The sequence below is a fragment of the Terrapene carolina genome, unplaced genomic scaffold, assembly GCF_002925995.2.
Source record: "Terrapene carolina triunguis isolate 2854851 unplaced genomic scaffold, T_m_triunguis-2.0 Scaffold714, whole genome shotgun sequence".
Lineage (NCBI taxonomy): Eukaryota > Metazoa > Chordata > Testudines > Emydidae > Terrapene > Terrapene triunguis.
In genome coordinates, this window is record NW_020665065.1 from 12,149,944 (window position 1) to 12,166,616 (window position 16,673).

The window sequence follows — 16,673 nt, forward strand, 5'->3', positions numbered from 1 at the left end:
GGAGCTCCCTTCCTGCTTGTGGGCTTGAGGCTTCCAACCCGTCCAGCCCCCGCTTCCTCCTAGCGTAACTCGGCTAGGGGCAGCCCATGCTGGCTTGAACAGGGGCTTTATTTTTAGATCTGCCTCTTCCCCGTGGGGATTCTTGTGCAGCCCTCGGCTCCTGCATGTGTTCCCGTCCATCAGCTCCTCATTAAGCCCTTCGGTGGGTGGCCGACCTCTGAGCCTCTGCCTCCCGCAGGGTCCTTTCTCTGCTGAATGGGGCTGTGATGAAGAAACCTGCTGGGAACAGCTGAGCATCAAAAAGCTTTGCTGAGGCCAGGTGGGCATGTCTGCCCCCACCCCCTGCCCCTCATTAGCGCCTGCAGCGATTGATCTAGCTAGGGTGGTTACAGGGCATCAGCCATTCCCCACAAGGCTAAAATTAAAGGGACAGAAGGATGTAGGAAGTGCTTCTCCCCAGTGCTCATGGGAAAAAGCATTCACTGAGCTGGGCAGGGGTTTTGAAATCCCCCCAGAAGCTGCCCCGAGCTTGTCTATGATGGCAGTAGGTCATCGGCTCAAGCTTTGCCACACTGGTTTGTCCAACGTTCAGTGTCACTGAAGCAGGCTGCTCCTTTAGATGCTTGTTTCAGCCTGGTGCTGTCACTGCTGTGTTCTTCCCCCACAGCTCCCCTCCTGGCTATGCTCAGGTGAAGGCATCTGTCTCCTCCCCCACCCCCAATGCACTGTGGAATGGAAGACATGCCCCATCAACTCTGCAGCATGGGCTGCGGTTTGGCCAAACGTCTCATTTCACTTCATGCTCTCCCCCCTCCCCCGCCCCCCCAATAGCAATGCTGGTGACAGGCACTTGTGCAGAATGGACCTGTCCCACTGCTCAGCTAGGCTCTGGAGGGGCTGAATCCTTGACTGCACCAGCTGCTCAGTTTAACTAGAACTGCTGCTGCCTGAGGACTGTTTATTGTTTGAGCTCGTGCTGTGCGCAAGGCCCTGGTTGTGGTGCTCAAGGCCCCAGGCCTAGGGCCCCCTGCTAGCAGAGGTGTGTTCAAAGCTGTGCACCCAGCACATTGGAATGACTCCGCCTGGCTAGACTCTCCCACTCCTGACTGGTTGGAGAGACAGTTAAACCATGGTTAAGCCTGATCTTCCAGCACACAAGACAACACTACACACTTCTGTAACACCACTGGGCCTGTACCATCCAGATTCTGATCGTGTTCCTAAAGCGAACCATGTTTTAACTGTCAGATTTAGAGTGTTTACCCAGGTACCTCTACAGTGTAGGGATTAAACATAGTTGGATCCACAATCCAGCCTAGGGCAGGGATTAGGAATAGTTCATCCTGGCTTGAGCTGTGGGGAAAATGAAAAAGCTCACACACCAACCCTGCATCTTGTTGGGACATTTTAAGGTTTCCCTTGGATTACTATAAAGCATGAGCATCCACTGCCGGAGGGTGAAAGCCCCAGCTCTGTTAGCCAGACTGGAGCCGGCTTAACCAGCTCTGTGGCCCAGCCACAGGGGTAGGTTGTGCGCACACCTCCAATCTGCACCTGTACCAGTGGAGGCCACAGGCTGTAAAATCCAGTCCCTGAGCAGTTGGTACATGACACACACTAGCCCCACTGCTAAACGCCTCACTCCTGCCTGGCTGGCCCCACCCTTAATGGAGCAACCTCACTGTCATCCTTGAGCATGGAGAGGATGTTGGCATGACTCTCAAAACCGCTTTCAGCTGGGTTAGAGCTGAACTGACCTAAAATCCAAACCCAGGGCTGAGAGATTTTGCACCCATCTCATTGATCCAGAAATGAGGCACATGTGAGTGTCTGCTATTTATTAATTAATTCCTAATCACTGAACTAGAGCTGAAATTGACCTGGAGAATTCCCTTCTTCCCGTTCCTTTAAAAAACAAAACAAAAAGGGGAGTGGGGAGGTTGGGAGAAAAACGTGACCAAGTCTTTTAGACCATTTAGTGTCCAAATACCCCAGCACGCTGTCTCTGCTGCAGTGAGTGGGCGAGTCCCCACTATGATCACATTGAAACAGACCCTGAAGAGGACACTGAAAAAGCTGCTGGATCGTTTCTTAGAGTGCAGCCTGCAGCTCTGCGGGGAGGTTCAGATGGTTCTAGCTGCCATTAGCATATGAGAACAGACTGGGACATGGTTAGTTTGTAACAGAGAGGGGCATTGGGAAGCCCCGATGGAGTCTTGCTCTGGGAGAGACGAGCATGTGCCTCGGGCAGAGCAGGAGAAAGAACGTGGCTCAATGAGGAGGTGAGAGCAGAGTGGTCATGGCCCTTGGGCGGAGTGTCTGGCTCCCTGTCCTGCCAAGCCGGGCTCCTCTTGCCCCATGGCAGTTGTGCTGCCTGCAGTGAGCGGGTGGATGGACGGAGCAGGCAGCTGTGACTCACTGCTCCGTGGGACAGTTCAACAACTCAAAAGTGTCCTCCATGACCTGCCACAGGCAGTTCTCCAGCGGGAACTCATTGTCCACCAGGTTGACCAAGTAGTAGTTGTCGTGGATGTACTGGATAATCATGCGAGAGGGAGACTCCTCTTCGTACAGCTTAGCCCACTGCTCAATCCACAAAGCGAAGGCCTCATCCTGTTGGGACAAAGGCAGAGAGCTTGGTACAGTCACCACCTGCACGTGCGTCACATTAGCTGCGACGCCTACGTCGTCGTGTAGGGCGGCTCGTCTTGGGAGGGGAAGCCAGAGGGCGTATGGCTTCGCGTCTGCCCCACTCCACAGCTGAGGATCGGGGCAGTAAATCAACGCAGCCTCCTGCTTTCTAGAAACCATGTGCATGCGTATTCTTCACCAGTGCTGCTCAGTACTGCCTCAGCCTCAACTGCTGTGGGAACTGGCACAGAAATCCTGGGGCTGGCACTCACATTGCCAACTTCAGATAGACAACAAATACATAATGCGGGGGGGAGGGGAATCTTGCAGCCCTCACTCAGACAAAGCTCCCATTGCATAAGGACTAAGGAGCATAGGATGGAACCCATCTAGGCACTACCGTGGCCCTGTGACTGTCCAGTGGGTCTTGATAAAGAAGAGACAAAACCCCCCAAACCAAACCGCACCACCTCTCTCTAACCCCCAGGTGGGGATACGTTAAAGGTCAGCTGGAGTGAGGCTCTTACCTTCCAGTACATGAAGCTAACTGGATCCACAACCGTCGGCTGAATGATCTCTCTGCCTGGGAAGATGCCCCAGGTCACGGCGTTGGGCTGCAGATCGGGAGCGTTGGTGATGTTTTCACCCTGCCAAGAGGAGGACGGGACATTGGAAGCAGTTTCTAGGGAAAGATGGTCCCGAGCGGGAAGTGGGGGCAGTGGAGCTGGGCCATGGCGCAGAGGTGCTTTTCTGGGCGCTACTTCCTGAAATTAAACCATCAACCAACCGGTGAAAAGCCAACAGCTCAGGAAGGAGCTGCAGGGAATAGCTAGTGCCGCTTCACCCTGTCCGATTACCAGCTCCCAGCTGGCAGACCTGCTGGCAGACCTGCTCTCTCTCCTTAGGACCTCGGCCGCCGGGGTCTCCGGGACGTGGCGGGAGGGAAGCATCGGCTAAGCACGCTCTTACCCGGACGTTGACAATGTGGTAATTCACACGGAGCTCGTACTTCTTCGTCTTCAGCACTTTGAGCAGCGCGGTGATGTTCTCGCTGGAGGTGAAGAATTCCAGGTATGCCTGCGTGGGCGGGAGGAAACAGAAGCCAAAACTCATTGCAGTGCAGGGACGGGAGGAACCCGTGGGAAACCCAGCTGTTGAGGACTCATCCAGTTTTCTGAAGCCCCAGCAGCTAAAATGGGGAAGGTACTAAGAAGAATCCATCCATCCCACCCCCTGAGACAGGCCCATACTATCCCCATTTTATAGATGGGGAAACTGAGGCAAGTCAGGGGGAGAGCTGGGAATGGCCAAATAAACAAAGGGCAGAAGTGGCAGTGGCCCCAAAAGTGCCTAGCACACAGAGGTAACACAGGGCACAAGCCCAATGTATTGATAATCCTTTGCAGGCAGCCTCTTACCCATCCTCCTAGCTTAGGTCCTTCAGAGTGAAGGGGTCCAAAATCAAGCCTCCCCGTGGGCTCTGTTTCTAAAAGACTCCGGCTTGACAGCTTTGTTCTGTGCTGCACCCCCGTTGGCAATCTCACCCCCGCGGTCCGGCGAGCGATCCCAGCTGGGCTCTAATGAGGGCCCGACCAGTCACAGCAGCACCTCTTTTGTCTGGTGTCCTCTGCGTATGCCTAAGACAGCCTAATTCCTCCTTTTCCCCATTGGCTGCTGCTCTGGGCTGGATTCAGCAACTGCCTCCCTCCCAACTGGGCACTAGCTCTGTTTCCTGGCCATTGTGTTGGATGATTGATTTCCTTGCTCCTGGGGAAATCTTTCGCCACTGAACTGCATTTGCCATCTGCTGGCCCAGCGGCTTTAACGATCCAAATCCCTTTGAATTGGCTCGTATTGTTCCCCACCATGTGCTCTGCTCCCACTGTTTACCTTGATGCTGGGGGACCCCATCATCATCATGATATTTTGCACTTCTATAGCGCCATTCACTGGAGGATCTCAAAGTGCTGTCTCTCTCACACGAGACAGGCAAGGGAAATACAGAAATCGCTTCCAGCCATCGCTGAAATGTAGCCAGGCTCTGGGGTGGAGCACAGGCGCTGGCTGAACAGTGCATGGTAACACTGTGCAACTGGTCAGGACTGGCAATAAAGAACAACGGGCAGGCAGTATGGTCTAGGGGACAGAGCACTGGTCTGGGATGCCAGAGACCTGGGTTCTAGTCCTGGCTCTGTCACTAGCCAGCTGGGTAACCCTGGGCAAGCTATTTCCCCTCTTTGTGCCTCAGTTTCCCCATCTGTAAAAGGGGATAATGAGCCTTTGTAAAGCACCTTGAGATCTGATGAGAAGTGCGACCTATGAGCTAGGCATCCCTCTCCGAGTGAAACTGCAGGGAGAGTTTAGGGAAGCAGAACAACAAGCTGGAAGCTGACCAGGACACTCTTGCGGTCCTTAAAGATCCTATGACATTCTCAGTGTTCTGTTTCCTCCAAAGGACAGTACCTCCTGCACCACCATGTGAGGCAGTGGCTTGGAGGGAAGAGCACCACCTACTGGATACCCTGCAGGCAGCACTTAGAGTGGGGCCTGGTCCATGAGAGGGAAAATGTAAGTAGCACTCTCCATCCCCAGAGGTGAAACACTTCAAAGGCCGGGAAGTGGCACTGTCCCTATTTTACAGATGAGGAAATAGAGGTTTGTAGATTAATTGGCTCGCCCAAGGCAACACAGCGAGTGGGTGGAAGAGCCAGGAGTACAGTCCAGATCTTCTCGGTCCCCATCTCCTGCCAGATCTCCCTGCCTGCTCTTGCACCAGACAGCAGAGTCACCGCAAGCTGGCAGAAAATTCTCTTATTGGGCACGTAGCCAGATGCTATCACTTCCTGTAACGCAGGTTTTTGGAAAGTAACAAGCCGAAAGGTCTGGGAGGGAGCTCAGGGAATTGAAGCTAGACGTGTCCTTAGCCCAACAAACCCCAGCTCTGAAATAAGCAGCTTTGGAAAAGACGGCGAATGGAAGAGGCTGGTACAGCAGCCTTGAGATACAGGCATTGGGGTAGGACTATCCAGGTGTCGAAAGCCTGCCTTTCAGTGAGAGGCTCCATCTGTCTATCCAAGAGGAGACTGACAGGTGACTGGATCACAGTCTAGAAGTGCCTAGGGGGAGAAGATTCCTGATAAGGGGCTCTTCAATCTTAGCAAGCAAAGGCGTCACAAGATCCAATGGCTGGAAGTGGAAGCTAGACAAATTCAGACTAGAAATCAAGTCCCATTTTTTAACAGTGGGGGTAATTAGCCACTGGAATGAATTATCTAGAGATCGGTCATCACGTGAAGGTTAAAAAAATCTAGGCTGGATCTCTTTCTACAGAGGTACTTCTAGCTCAACCCGCTGTTACCGGGCTGGATGCAGAAATCGAACAACGTTCTTCGATCTCCTGCATAAGAGGCCAGACTAGATGCTAAGGGTCCCTTCTAGCCATACACATCTATGCTTGGTACCTTCTGGAAGACATAGCCCCCACTGGGCCCCCAGCCCACGATGGGGTCAGTGGACGGTTTGCCATTGATGTTTGGCTGGGAGTTGATGGTCAGGATTCCTCTTCTGTTCACCTTCTCCAGCTGCTCCTTCAAGAGGTTGGTTTCAGCAGCGAGAGGGTCGTCGTTCCAGGGCAGGCAGGTCACCTGCAGGAAGGAAAGAGAGTGAAATCCAAGGGTCTATCCATTACCCTAACCTCACAGCACCGGGCAGCGACAAGACTCCAGTGGATGGGGATATGGCTGCCCACCTCGTAGGTGAGATGAGCTAGTGAGAGCACAGCCCACAAGTGCTCTTACCTCGCGCAGTCTGACAGCTCCCTTCTGGGTGCAAATCGAGATCCCAGGCAGCTTCTTTAAAGCCCTACATGGGCCAATACAGCCCATCTCAGAGACCCCCTTCAAACCAGGGGTGCTTTTCACTGGTCTTGGCCCTTTCACAGCACAAGGACATCTTTGTCCAGGTTTGTTCCTAGCTCTGGGTGCTGGCTCTCCCGTGCCGAGAGTCCCCCCCTTGGTGGAGGAACGCCCTGACCCTGTGTAGAGGAATGTCACAGGGTGCTTGATGCCTTTGAGAGGGCATGAAATAAGCAACATTGTCTCTCTCCGAGCCAGTCCTCGTTGGGGGCTGCACTGCCCCACTCTCCAATGAGCCTCCCTCTCCGTTCTCAGCCCCAGGCCTTCACTCACCTTGTGCCCCTCCTTGTTGGGCTCTCCGGAGATGTAACAGGTGAACACCTCGAAGACACTCTCCTCGCTCATCAGCTCCTCCCCCCACATCTTCAGGAGCTCCTCCCGAGGCGACTTGCTCTTCAGGTAGAAGAGGTAATAGTCCTTCAGCTCGCCGAAGGCTGGCGAGGAAGAGTTCCCCCTGCGGGGTGGAGCAGAGAGACGGGGTTTATGTGCTGCCTGGGGTGGAATGTGACCTGCTTGACGGACTGTTCCAGAGGGTGGGGAAAAAGCCACCCCCCACCCCCCAAGATGGGGAGAGAGTCGCCAATCAACCAGGGATCCGCACCCCCACCGCATTGGGGCCATCCACTCAACCCCACCCAGCAGCTCGCCCCCTCATGCAGCTCCAAGCAACAGGGCACCACCAGAGAGTCTCCTAGCAAAGTATCACCAGATGGACTAAGTGACGGGACTCCAAAAGAGTCCTGAAACGAGTCCAGCAGCCTCTGCCTGTCCTACAGAGCCACCCTTCCATTTCAAGTGAAGTCGGAGCGGATGGTCCCATGACTCAAATGGCTTCCTGCTCCACTCGCCCTGGCTCCAGCCCCCTTTGGCCTAGGCCAGAGACTCACCAGCGGCCATTGGGGAAATCGTCCCATTCCTGAGTTCGGTGAATGTAGCTCTTTGGCCTGGAGGCCCAGAAAATAGGCCGGACGTCTTCGACTCTCCTCTTGGGGTGGGCGCTGACTGCCCAGGGCAGAGGCCGTCTTTGGGGAAAATGGAGATTATTAGGGTGGCTTCTCCGTAACAGACTCCCTGTTTTGGGATTGAAAGCACTGCTAGTAAATGCATTTTATGGGAGAGGCAGGGCTCTGGGGGACTGAAGCAGAATTGAGAGCCCTCACTGCATCCACAGAGGCACCTCCCTCCCGAGCGGATACCTCTCCCCCATTCGGGAGATGGCAGTTCATGCCAAGGCATTCGTTATCCCCCTCACATGTATCCTCCCAGGCGGCTGGGCAGTTTGTTAAAGACGAATTGCACAGATTAAATACACAGACGGGCTCCTGCCCTTTTCTGGTGGCTAGACAGGCCTGAAAGGTTTACTATTTTTAAAAGAAAAAAAGACCCCAATGTTTGTGTCCCCCACCCTCACCGGACAGCCCCCTGCTCAACTATTGAACATTTTCCCTATTTCTGCTGGAGATCACAGTTTGAGCTTACTCAGCACTTAACACCAAGGGATGGGGAAGATGAAAAGTTCTTATCTCCCGACTGTTCGTCACGCATTTGAGTTAAGTGCTTGTAAAAAAAAAACAACAACAAAAAACAACAAAAGCCACAACAAACCCACACCTATACCACAAAACAAAACCCCGCCAATAGGTTTAAACAGTCTGACTACAAACCACCTTCCCCTCCGTTGCTGCAGCTCTCACACCCTTAGTACTTTTGAGGTCATAATCCTCCCAGCTCTCCAGTCATCCACAGAGTCCTCTAGGGAAGGCCAGACCTGAATTTCTAATGTATCAATACAAACAGAAGGAGAGGGTGGCAGTGCGGGGGAACCACCAGCCAAGGTTTCCTTTACTGCAGAAAGCAGTAAAGGAAAGGCACCAGCTCTTTTTCTTTCCTTTACAGGTCATATCTATTGAAGGTGCAGCTGTGACAGGAAAAAGATGTTCCAGGAGTAGCTCTCTGCTCACCTGGGATCCTCTTTCCAAATGCCCAGACGTTTGAGGATCTCAGTGGTGGCCACTTCTCTGTTGAGGGTGTAGAAATGCAGACCAGACACCATGCCACTGTCCAGCAGCTCCCGGCACATGGACACCGCCAGCTCCACCCCGTAGTTCCGGATGGCTGCGTCGTTGTCCTTGATGGGCTCGATCACTTCTTTGATCTCCTGTGGCACCTCGAGTTTGGAGAGCTTCACGAGCTGGCGCAGAGAATGGTAACCCTGGGTATGGGATACAAGGGGAATACCTGAGGGAAAGGCTAACGAGGCCTTTCAATTTTCAGGCCTATTTCTGTTCCCCAGCCAGTTGACAAAGTAATATCTGTACCAGGAAAGATCTCCGCTGGGGGAAGAGTTTTTATAGTAGTCAAAACAGGAGACTTTGCATCAGGACCCCTGGGTTCTATTCCCATCTTTATCACTGATTTTTAGTGCAACCTCCGACAAATCACTTTAACCTCTCTGTGCTCCATTTCTTCCCCCCCCCCGCCCCAATCTTTAAAAAGGGGGCAGTATTTACCTCCTTCAAAGGGGGCAGGCAATTGGGGGTTAATTCGTGTTTGAAAAGCACTCAAGATCTCTGCAGGCAAGGCGGAAGCGTAAAGAGGAATGCAAAGCTCCGAGCCGCTGTTCTGTACCGTAGCATCCCGGCTGGTGTCTTTAGACTGTAAACTCTTCAGGGAAGAGACCTGCAGTTATTGGCTTGGCACTGTTTGGCCGAGGGCTCCAGTTTACCCATTGCATTGTGCTAGGTGTGCTTAGTGACATGACTAATGAAGACCCCCCTGGAAAGGTGGCTCCCACCATCCTTCCATTACTTTGTCCTGCTACATTTTTGCTCTGCAGAGACAACAGTCAGATCTTACAAGCTACCAGTTGCCTCCTGGGGAGCACTGAGCACCCTCATCTCCCAGTGACTTGGAGCTTTAGTTGAGGGTGCTTGGGACCTGGCAGGATTTAGCCCAAAAATCCAACTATGGACCCGTCCTGGCAAGGGCTGGGGAATCTCACCTGGATGGGAAAGATGCCAGGTACGATGGGGCAGGTGATGCCAATGGCCTGACAGTCCTTCATGAACGCGAGGAAGGTCTTGGACCTGAAGAAGAGCTGCGTGATGATGAAGTCAGCCCCAGCAGAGACTTTCTCCTTCAAGTGCCTCAGGTCGGCTTCGTAGCTCTCGGCTTCAGGGTGGCCCTTGGGGTAACCTTCAGAGAGAAGAGAAGAGGAGGAGCTGAGCCAGGAGGCAGCACGTTTTCTCCTTCAGAGCTTCGGTCACGCTGGGGCATCAAACGCCTGAACCATTCAGGACCGAGTCCAGCATCCACAAGCTGTCGCTCAGAGTCTTGCCAGCACAGTCTGCCGATCCCCACGATCAGAGGCAAACCCCACCACCGCTCGCCCATAAAAAGACGTGTTTACCTGCCACGCAGATGTCAAAATAGTCATCGAACTCGCAGCGAATGTGCTTCACCAAGTCGACGGCGTAGTTGAAGCCTTCCACCTCTTCCTCCCACTCCTCGCCAATGGGGTCTGCATGAGGAGAAATGGAGACGGGTCTGACCCATGGCCTGTGTATAGCAAAGCTCAACCAGTGCTAGACGGGCCGCCCATCACTGAGAGGAAGGGGAAATGGCATCTCCAAGGTCATTGGACCCTTACTTGGTTCCACCCATGGGCCCTTCACCTCCACCACCTGAGCTGGAGGCACCACGCCTTCTGGGCTAAGGTTAACTCATCTCAGCCCTAACCCAAGAGGACTTCCCTATCCTGGGACAACAGATTCAGACAGATGCTTAATCACATGGCCCCAGAACTGGGAGGGATGCTAGATCGCCAGATTGGTTCATTCTAGTTCCTCCCACAGAGGAGTCGCTCACTGGAGGTGAAGGTACCTCTGGCATTATCCCCAAGGCTCACCTCCTCGCAGCGCCATGATGTTCTTCAGCCCCAGATGCTTGGCTTTCTGCAGATGCCCTGTGATCTCCTCCTTGGTCTGGTTGCAACATGTCATGTGCAGGACGGTCTCCAGGCCACAGTAGTTGACGGCCGTGTTGGCAATGATCATGGAGGAGGTCTCCTTGTCGGAGCCCGGGTCCCCTGCCGGGTGCCAGGTCACATCAATGAAGAGGGGGCCACCCATCCCCATGCGGTCGAACCTGCAGATTATAACAGAAGCAGTTTATTGCTAGCCTGTGGGGGCGCTGCCACCCCCAGGCCTGGAATATCGCACTCACTACCAGACAGCGTGTGGCAGACGGGAGGGAATTTGGACCAGAGCAGCAAGAACAGTTACTGGGCTGAAGCAGCCACCTCAGGAAAAGAGACCAAGACCTTACTCGCTCCAGGTTGGTGAAGGAACTACTAAGGGCCACGAGAACCTGGCAGATCAACACCACAGAGGCGAGATCATGTTCAGGGAGAGCCAAAGGGGTGGAACTAGCAGTTCGGACAACTTTTTTTTTTTTTTTTTTTAAAGAGGAAGAATTCTAGACCGGATCTACCAGAAGCTTCCTCCCAGCCACATCTAGGAGGCTGTGGCATCTTCTTCCAAAGGAGAAGGTGGCAGGCCCATGGCTACGATACGCATCTAGGGAATAGGGTATAACGGGGACTACAGGGAATAAGCAGGCGCTGCTGGGGCCATTAGGAGGGGAAGGGGAACTAATAGGTCTAATCTAAGTCCAGATTCCAAACGGAGGCCTGCTCCAGATGCCAGAGACTCCCCTGCCTTCAGTGCTGCTGCCCCTGCTTACCCCAGGCTGGAACCTGGCCAAGGCGTGCAAAGCAGGGCCCTGTTATTCCGTTAGCACAGGCCAGAGGTTTTCAAACCACACCTTTCCCTTTGGACGTTGCCACGGTGACTTGTGACCCAAGAGGCCCTTCCTGCATGGGCTGGGCACAGGGGGCAGAGCGTTCGCATTACGCAGCACTGCAGAGGTTTGGCCTGGACACACAGGGAGAGACGCCCACCAGGAGCGGGAAAAGACAAGGGCCTAAAGCAAAGCATCTAGATGACCGGAAAGCAAGCAGGATTCATGTTGCCAAGGCCATGGGCCCCGCAAGATTAGACCAGCCACCGGTCCATCTAGTTTGGTCATTGCCAGGGGCAGAAACTAATACACGATGCTTCCTGGAGAGACACCCATACGCACCCCACGCATGCACCTACTGGATCCTGCTCACTAAGCAAGAGGAAGATTCCTTTCTGCTCCCCTGCCTGACCCCACAGTGATCAGCTCAGACTCTGAAGCATGAATGTGGATTCACCTTTAGCAGGAATATGTTCGCATACGAAATGATCCAGCCCCCTTAGTAATCCCACCATGGTGTTTAACTCTATGGGGATGCAAAGATGAATTACCTGGAGTCCATCACCCTTCTCAGCAGGGAAGCACAGACCCATTACCTGCTTCTTCACCTGGAAGGGAGACAGAGCACAGGCCTGAACCGGCTCTATCAGGCTGTCCCCCAATCAAAGCCATCGTGCCTCCTCCCTGTTTCCCCCACCCCGCAGGGCTCACCTGGAGATCAGGTTGACCGCACCATTGGCCGTCCGCGGGGGGAAGAACTCTAAGGAGAACCACTTGTCCCCGGAGTCGTATCGCCGGCGCATCTTCTCCCGCAGCCGCTCGTGGCGCTCCGCATCCAGGACGGGGGTGGAGCATCGCGAGCTGTCCTTGGAGCCCTCACTGCCGCTGCTGCTGCCGTCCGACCTGGAACTGGCGCTCCCATTGCTGGCGCTGTGGGGCTCGTTGACCATGATGTGCTCTCTGGGAGGGGGCGAGGGGAGGAGGGTGGGTGTCACTGCCTAGGGGGTGGCTAGGAAAGCAGTTTATGGGAGGCTGCTCTAAGCAGGAGCTGGAGGAGGGTGCAGGAAGACAAGGGGATCACAGGGCACAGGATGTAGGAGGAATGCATGTTGCCTCCCTGTTGTCAACGATCCACCACACCTGATGATTTCGGTGGGGCTGGAAGGAGACTCAGGGGCTGTTAAAAATCACTCCACACCCTCCCTTCCCTGAACTGTCCACCCATGTCTGCTCAATGGTATTTAACAGTACAGAAATCCCACTGAGCAGCAATGGGGCCTGAGCCCTGACCAGGACAGCAGGGCCAGCTGAATGACTTTGGCGCCTGCTAATGCTCCCCAAGGAGTTCTGGCGGGTACGGTAGTTCCTGCCTCCAAACTAGCTCCTGCAGGACCCGAGTCAGCCCTCCTTAGCAGCGGCGCGTGGAGATCGGACTGAGTATGCAGTGACGGGGAGCAGTCAGCGATGCAAGTCAGTGGACCTTATTCACCCCGGTGTAACTCTGCTAAAGCCTAAAGTTAAACCAGGAGTGATTTTGTCCCTCATCAGAATCAGCAAGTTTAAGAGTTTCTTTCTGGACGTTCGAATGCTTTACAATTTATTTACCGCGGCGTCCTCGTGCAGCTGGTGAATGTCAATCTGACCTTCTGGACAGCGCCTGGGCTTGCCAGCAGCTCTGTCCAGAGTGGGCTGCGTCCAGCCACCTCTCTGGCACAACGGGTGCACGCAGCAGGGCCTTGCTGTCTCTCTGTTTGTTCCCGAACCGCAATGTTTCTTTAAATAGCTTGGGAAGAGAGGCCGGATTGTTACCCAGCATGCTCTCCGCTCAGAACCCTGCCCTCAAGTCCGTAGTGTTCTCCTCTGGCAGAAGCCAGATGGAAAAGTCCAGCACGGTCATCTTGTCCCAGTGCCCTGACATGGGCCAAGCTTGTTCTCTACGGTCTGTTATCTAGTGCAGTGTCCAGTCTGGCATGATACGAATCTGCCTTCAGCTGAGAACTCCCCCATCACCCAGCATTCCTGTCGCATGAGAGTCTCCCCACCCCAGCAGTCCCCTCTACACACAGCCTCCTTTTCCAGGCACTCAGCATCCCCTTCCCTTGAGAACCTCTTCCCAATACACCATGCTGGGAGGCCTGGATGCAAGCTAGGAAAAGTCCTATTGTCTGCCAGGGCAGCCAAAGGGAAGGTAGTTATTCCTTGGGGGACAAGCTGCCAGCCAGCCCCTTAAAAGGGGGGATGCACAGACTGATTGGCAAGTCTCACCTGAGCCCGGGAACGAAAACAACCTGGCCTGCTGCTGGTCTTATAACTAGATCAGCGCTGTGAGCCTGGCTTTACCGATGGGGATGCGGAGCTGCAGAGAGATGAAGTGACGTGCCCAAAGACACACAGCAAGTCAGTGGCAGAGCTGGGAACAGATGCCAGACCTCTTAACTCCCAGTGTGGAGTGTGGCTCCCTGGCCTAGCGGTGCCTTGCCAAGTGTCTCCTCTCAGCTGCACTCCACCTGCTGCTTTGGAAAGGAGCATGAAGCCAAGTTTACAATCCAGCTCATCCCAGGACAGGCTGCTTTAACTTCTGAGCTGGTTTGGAGGAAGCGATAGCACAAACCCTGTACTTGTGGCACCACCTGTCCATGTCACCCAAACCAGCCACTGGCAGGCGGACTTTGCTCTCCCTTTGCTGCTTGCACGAGGGCTCAGGCTGAAAGGATCAGGAGAAAGGCTTAGCCTAGCCTCTGGGGACCTGTCCAGCTGGCAGGAGTTGTGAAAAAGGAGCAGGGAGGCTGCTGATGCCAAGAGGTACCTGGGCCTCCAATCTCTTGTGTGCATACAGACCTGATGTGTGTACAGAGCAGTCACAGTAACTCAGCACCCCCGAAAAATTACGACTGGAGCAGAAACAACCAAAAGCAGCATAAAAACTCCAATCCTGGCCTTCAGTAACTGAGAAGTGAAGCCTGACGCTCTCCACCCCCACCATCCTTGTTCTAATCCACAGCTCAGAAGTGGGCGTTAGTGGTTAGCCCAGTGGTTCTCAACCTGCGGCCCAGTCAGCACACAGCTGCGGCCCATGTGACATCCTCAGGGCCATATAGGTAGTATTGGATGCGGCCCACAATGGTAAATAGGTTGAGAACCACTGGGTTAGACCAAAGGCACCGGGAATCCGACCTCATGGGTTCTCTTCCCAGCTCTGTTACTGAGTTGCCGTGGTTCCTTGGGCAAGTCACAGGCGTGCCTCAGTTTCCCTATCTGGGATTATATCTCCACCTCCAGGGAAGGGTTGAGGCTTCATTCCTTAGGGTCTGTACTGTGCTTTGAGGCCCTTTGATGAAAGGGGCGAGAGAAGGACAATTTATGATTGTAAGCCTGGAAAAGGAGCCAGCAGATAAGGTATCTCCACCAGCAATATGTCAGGCCATGCCCTCATCCTCAGATTCAATCAGAGCTTATTGGCAAGAGAAGCCAGACAAGGGCCGGTAACATGTAAGAAACAATCATCTGCCCAGCCTCTGCCTTCATCGTAGGTTTGGTTCTTCCCCGGTATCCGTTTGCTGTTATTGACGTGATTGCTTGGGTTTGCACAGCCACAGCCGAGACAGCAAGGACATTAGCAGGAGAGAGGAAAATGGCTCACACAGCCTTGTGGGCTGCCAGGGAAGTAGGATTAATGGAGTTACAAGGGGAAAGGGGGCTAGAGATAGAAAGCCCCGAGGCTGGGACTTGCTGCTCCCTGAAGTCAAGAGGTGAAAAGTTTCAGAGAGGCAAAAATCTTCGCCCAGGCTTCACAAGTGCCCAGCGCGAGGCGCGGCTAGAGGCACCGACCAGGGGCTGATGCTGCCCTTTGTGTGGCGGTGAAAGAGGCGATAACGTGGCTTTTCTTCCAAGGACTGGATCTGGACAGCTTGGCCCCTGTCCACACTAATCAGTTATTCACCTTAAATAACCCCCAAGGCAAGTACAGGAAGGAGCGCGTGCCTAGCTGCTCAGACAGATTGTCCCTCCCCAAAGCAGAGCAGAACCAACAACCAGAAATAGGGTGCAGCCAGGCAGGCTTGTGATAGACATCTCCTTCCCAGCTTTGGGATGGGAGGTGTAGCAGGCATCCTGGCTGGGTCCCACATTCCCCTGACCCTGGGGGAGCGGTCCATTCTCCCAGGTCTCAGACGCTCCTGAGCCCAGGTGCACCCCTCCCCTGTGCAGCTTAAGCCAGGCAGCCTAGCTCAGTGGTTCTCAACCAGGGGTACTTATACCCCTGGGGGGACGCAGAGATCTTCCAGGGAGTACATCAACTCATCTAGAGATTTGCCTAGTTTTACAACATAGAAAGCGCTAGCAAAGCCAGTACAAACTACGTCACAGACAATTACTTTATACTGCTCTATATACTGAAATGTAAGTACAATATTTATATTCCAATTGATTTTATAATTATATGGTAAAAATGAGAAAGTAAAAACAATTTTTCAGTAATAATAATGTGCTGTGACACTTCTTTGTATTTTTTTGTCTGATTTTGTAAGAGAGTGGTTTTTAAGTGAGGGAAAACTTGGGGGTATGAAAGACAAATCAGACTCCTGAAAGGGGGACAATAGTCTGGAAAGGTTGGGAGTACTGTACAGAGCAAAGAAGGAGAGGCCAGGACTCCAGGGTTCTAATCTCGGCTCTCCCACTGAATGGGATCCCTCTGTTTACCCATCTGTAAAATGGGACTAATATTACCCCCCCCCACACACCCCATTATTAGAAGTATTGTCCTTCTCCACCAGCACCCAAGGCCCTTTCCCCTACTTCCAAACAGACAGCTGCTGTCAGCTTAGGGAGGCTGGGTCCATGCCACAGTTTGCCCATACTCCAGGATGAAGCTATCCCTGTAGGGCTGAAGTTTAGTTAGTCAGAAAGATTCCCAAAAATAAAATAAAAAAGCCAAACATTTTGGGGGAAGCTGGGGAGAGGGTGTTTCAGAATTTGCTGATTTATCAATCAAGCCATTTTGCAGGAACAGTTCAGTTTCCACTAACTCTGGACAGATCCCAGGTAGCATTTGAAACCTGCATTGGCTTCTTGTCAGCTCAGAAGCTGGGCTCCTCACCAACCTGCTTGGAAGTCAGGGCTTGCTCCCCTGCAGGCAGCCTGGGAGCAGATTTCATTTGGGAAACGCCGAGGTTCAGTTTCCAAAACAAAATATTGTGAATAAAAATTTTCAGGTGTTCACCGTTTTTTACCAATCTAGCCCAGGGAACTTATTTGAAATCTCCAAACTTTTCTCTGGATGGAACAACAGTTTCCCACGCAGCTCAAGGCAGGAGTCTCCCTCTCTTTTTC

At 53.4% G+C, this 16,673-nt stretch overlaps 1 protein-coding gene across 3 annotated transcripts; it reads right to left on the reverse strand.

Moving 5' to 3' along the window:
* Positions 1–1,835: 1,835 nt before the first annotated feature.
* MTHFR (methylenetetrahydrofolate reductase) lies at positions 1,836–15,777 on the reverse strand. 3 transcript variants are annotated; one of them, XM_024210568.1, is made up of 12 exons: positions 13,611–15,777; positions 12,057–12,305; positions 10,453–10,691; positions 9,955–10,065; positions 9,547–9,740; positions 8,507–8,757; positions 7,433–7,567; positions 6,819–6,999; positions 6,093–6,275; positions 3,601–3,708; positions 3,159–3,278; positions 1,836–2,613 (listed from the first exon to the last, which is right to left on the reverse strand). In XM_024210568.1, exons 2-12 carry the CDS (start codon positions 12,293–12,295, stop codon positions 2,416–2,418), a joined length of 1,959 nt encoding a protein of 652 aa, XP_024066336.1. In that variant the 5' UTR covers positions 12,296–12,305; positions 13,611–15,777; the 3' UTR covers positions 1,836–2,415. The 3 variants fall into 3 exon arrangements, with proteins under 3 accessions (XP_024066336.1, XP_024066337.1, XP_026515763.1); XM_024210569.1 differs by lacking the exon at positions 13,611–15,777 and adding an exon at positions 11,897–11,953 and having other exon boundaries at positions 12,057–12,146; XM_026659978.1 differs by lacking the exon at positions 13,611–15,777 and having other exon boundaries at positions 12,057–12,622.
* Between the last annotated feature and the right edge of the window lie 896 nt (positions 15,778–16,673).

Coding starts and splice junctions, on each gene's coding strand:
- MTHFR (XM_024210568.1), bottom strand. CDS start 12,295: ATGGTCAACGAGCCCCACAGCGCCAGCAATGGGAGCGCCAGTTCCAGG. Junction 10,692..12,056: donor GCGGTCAACCTGATCTCCAG/GTGAGCCCTGCG, acceptor TATAATCTGCAG/GTTCGACCGCATGGGGATGG. Junction 7,568..8,506: donor ATTTGGAAAGAGGATCCCAG/GTGAGCAGAGAG, acceptor TTTTCCCCAAAG/ACGGCCTCTGCCCTGGGCAG.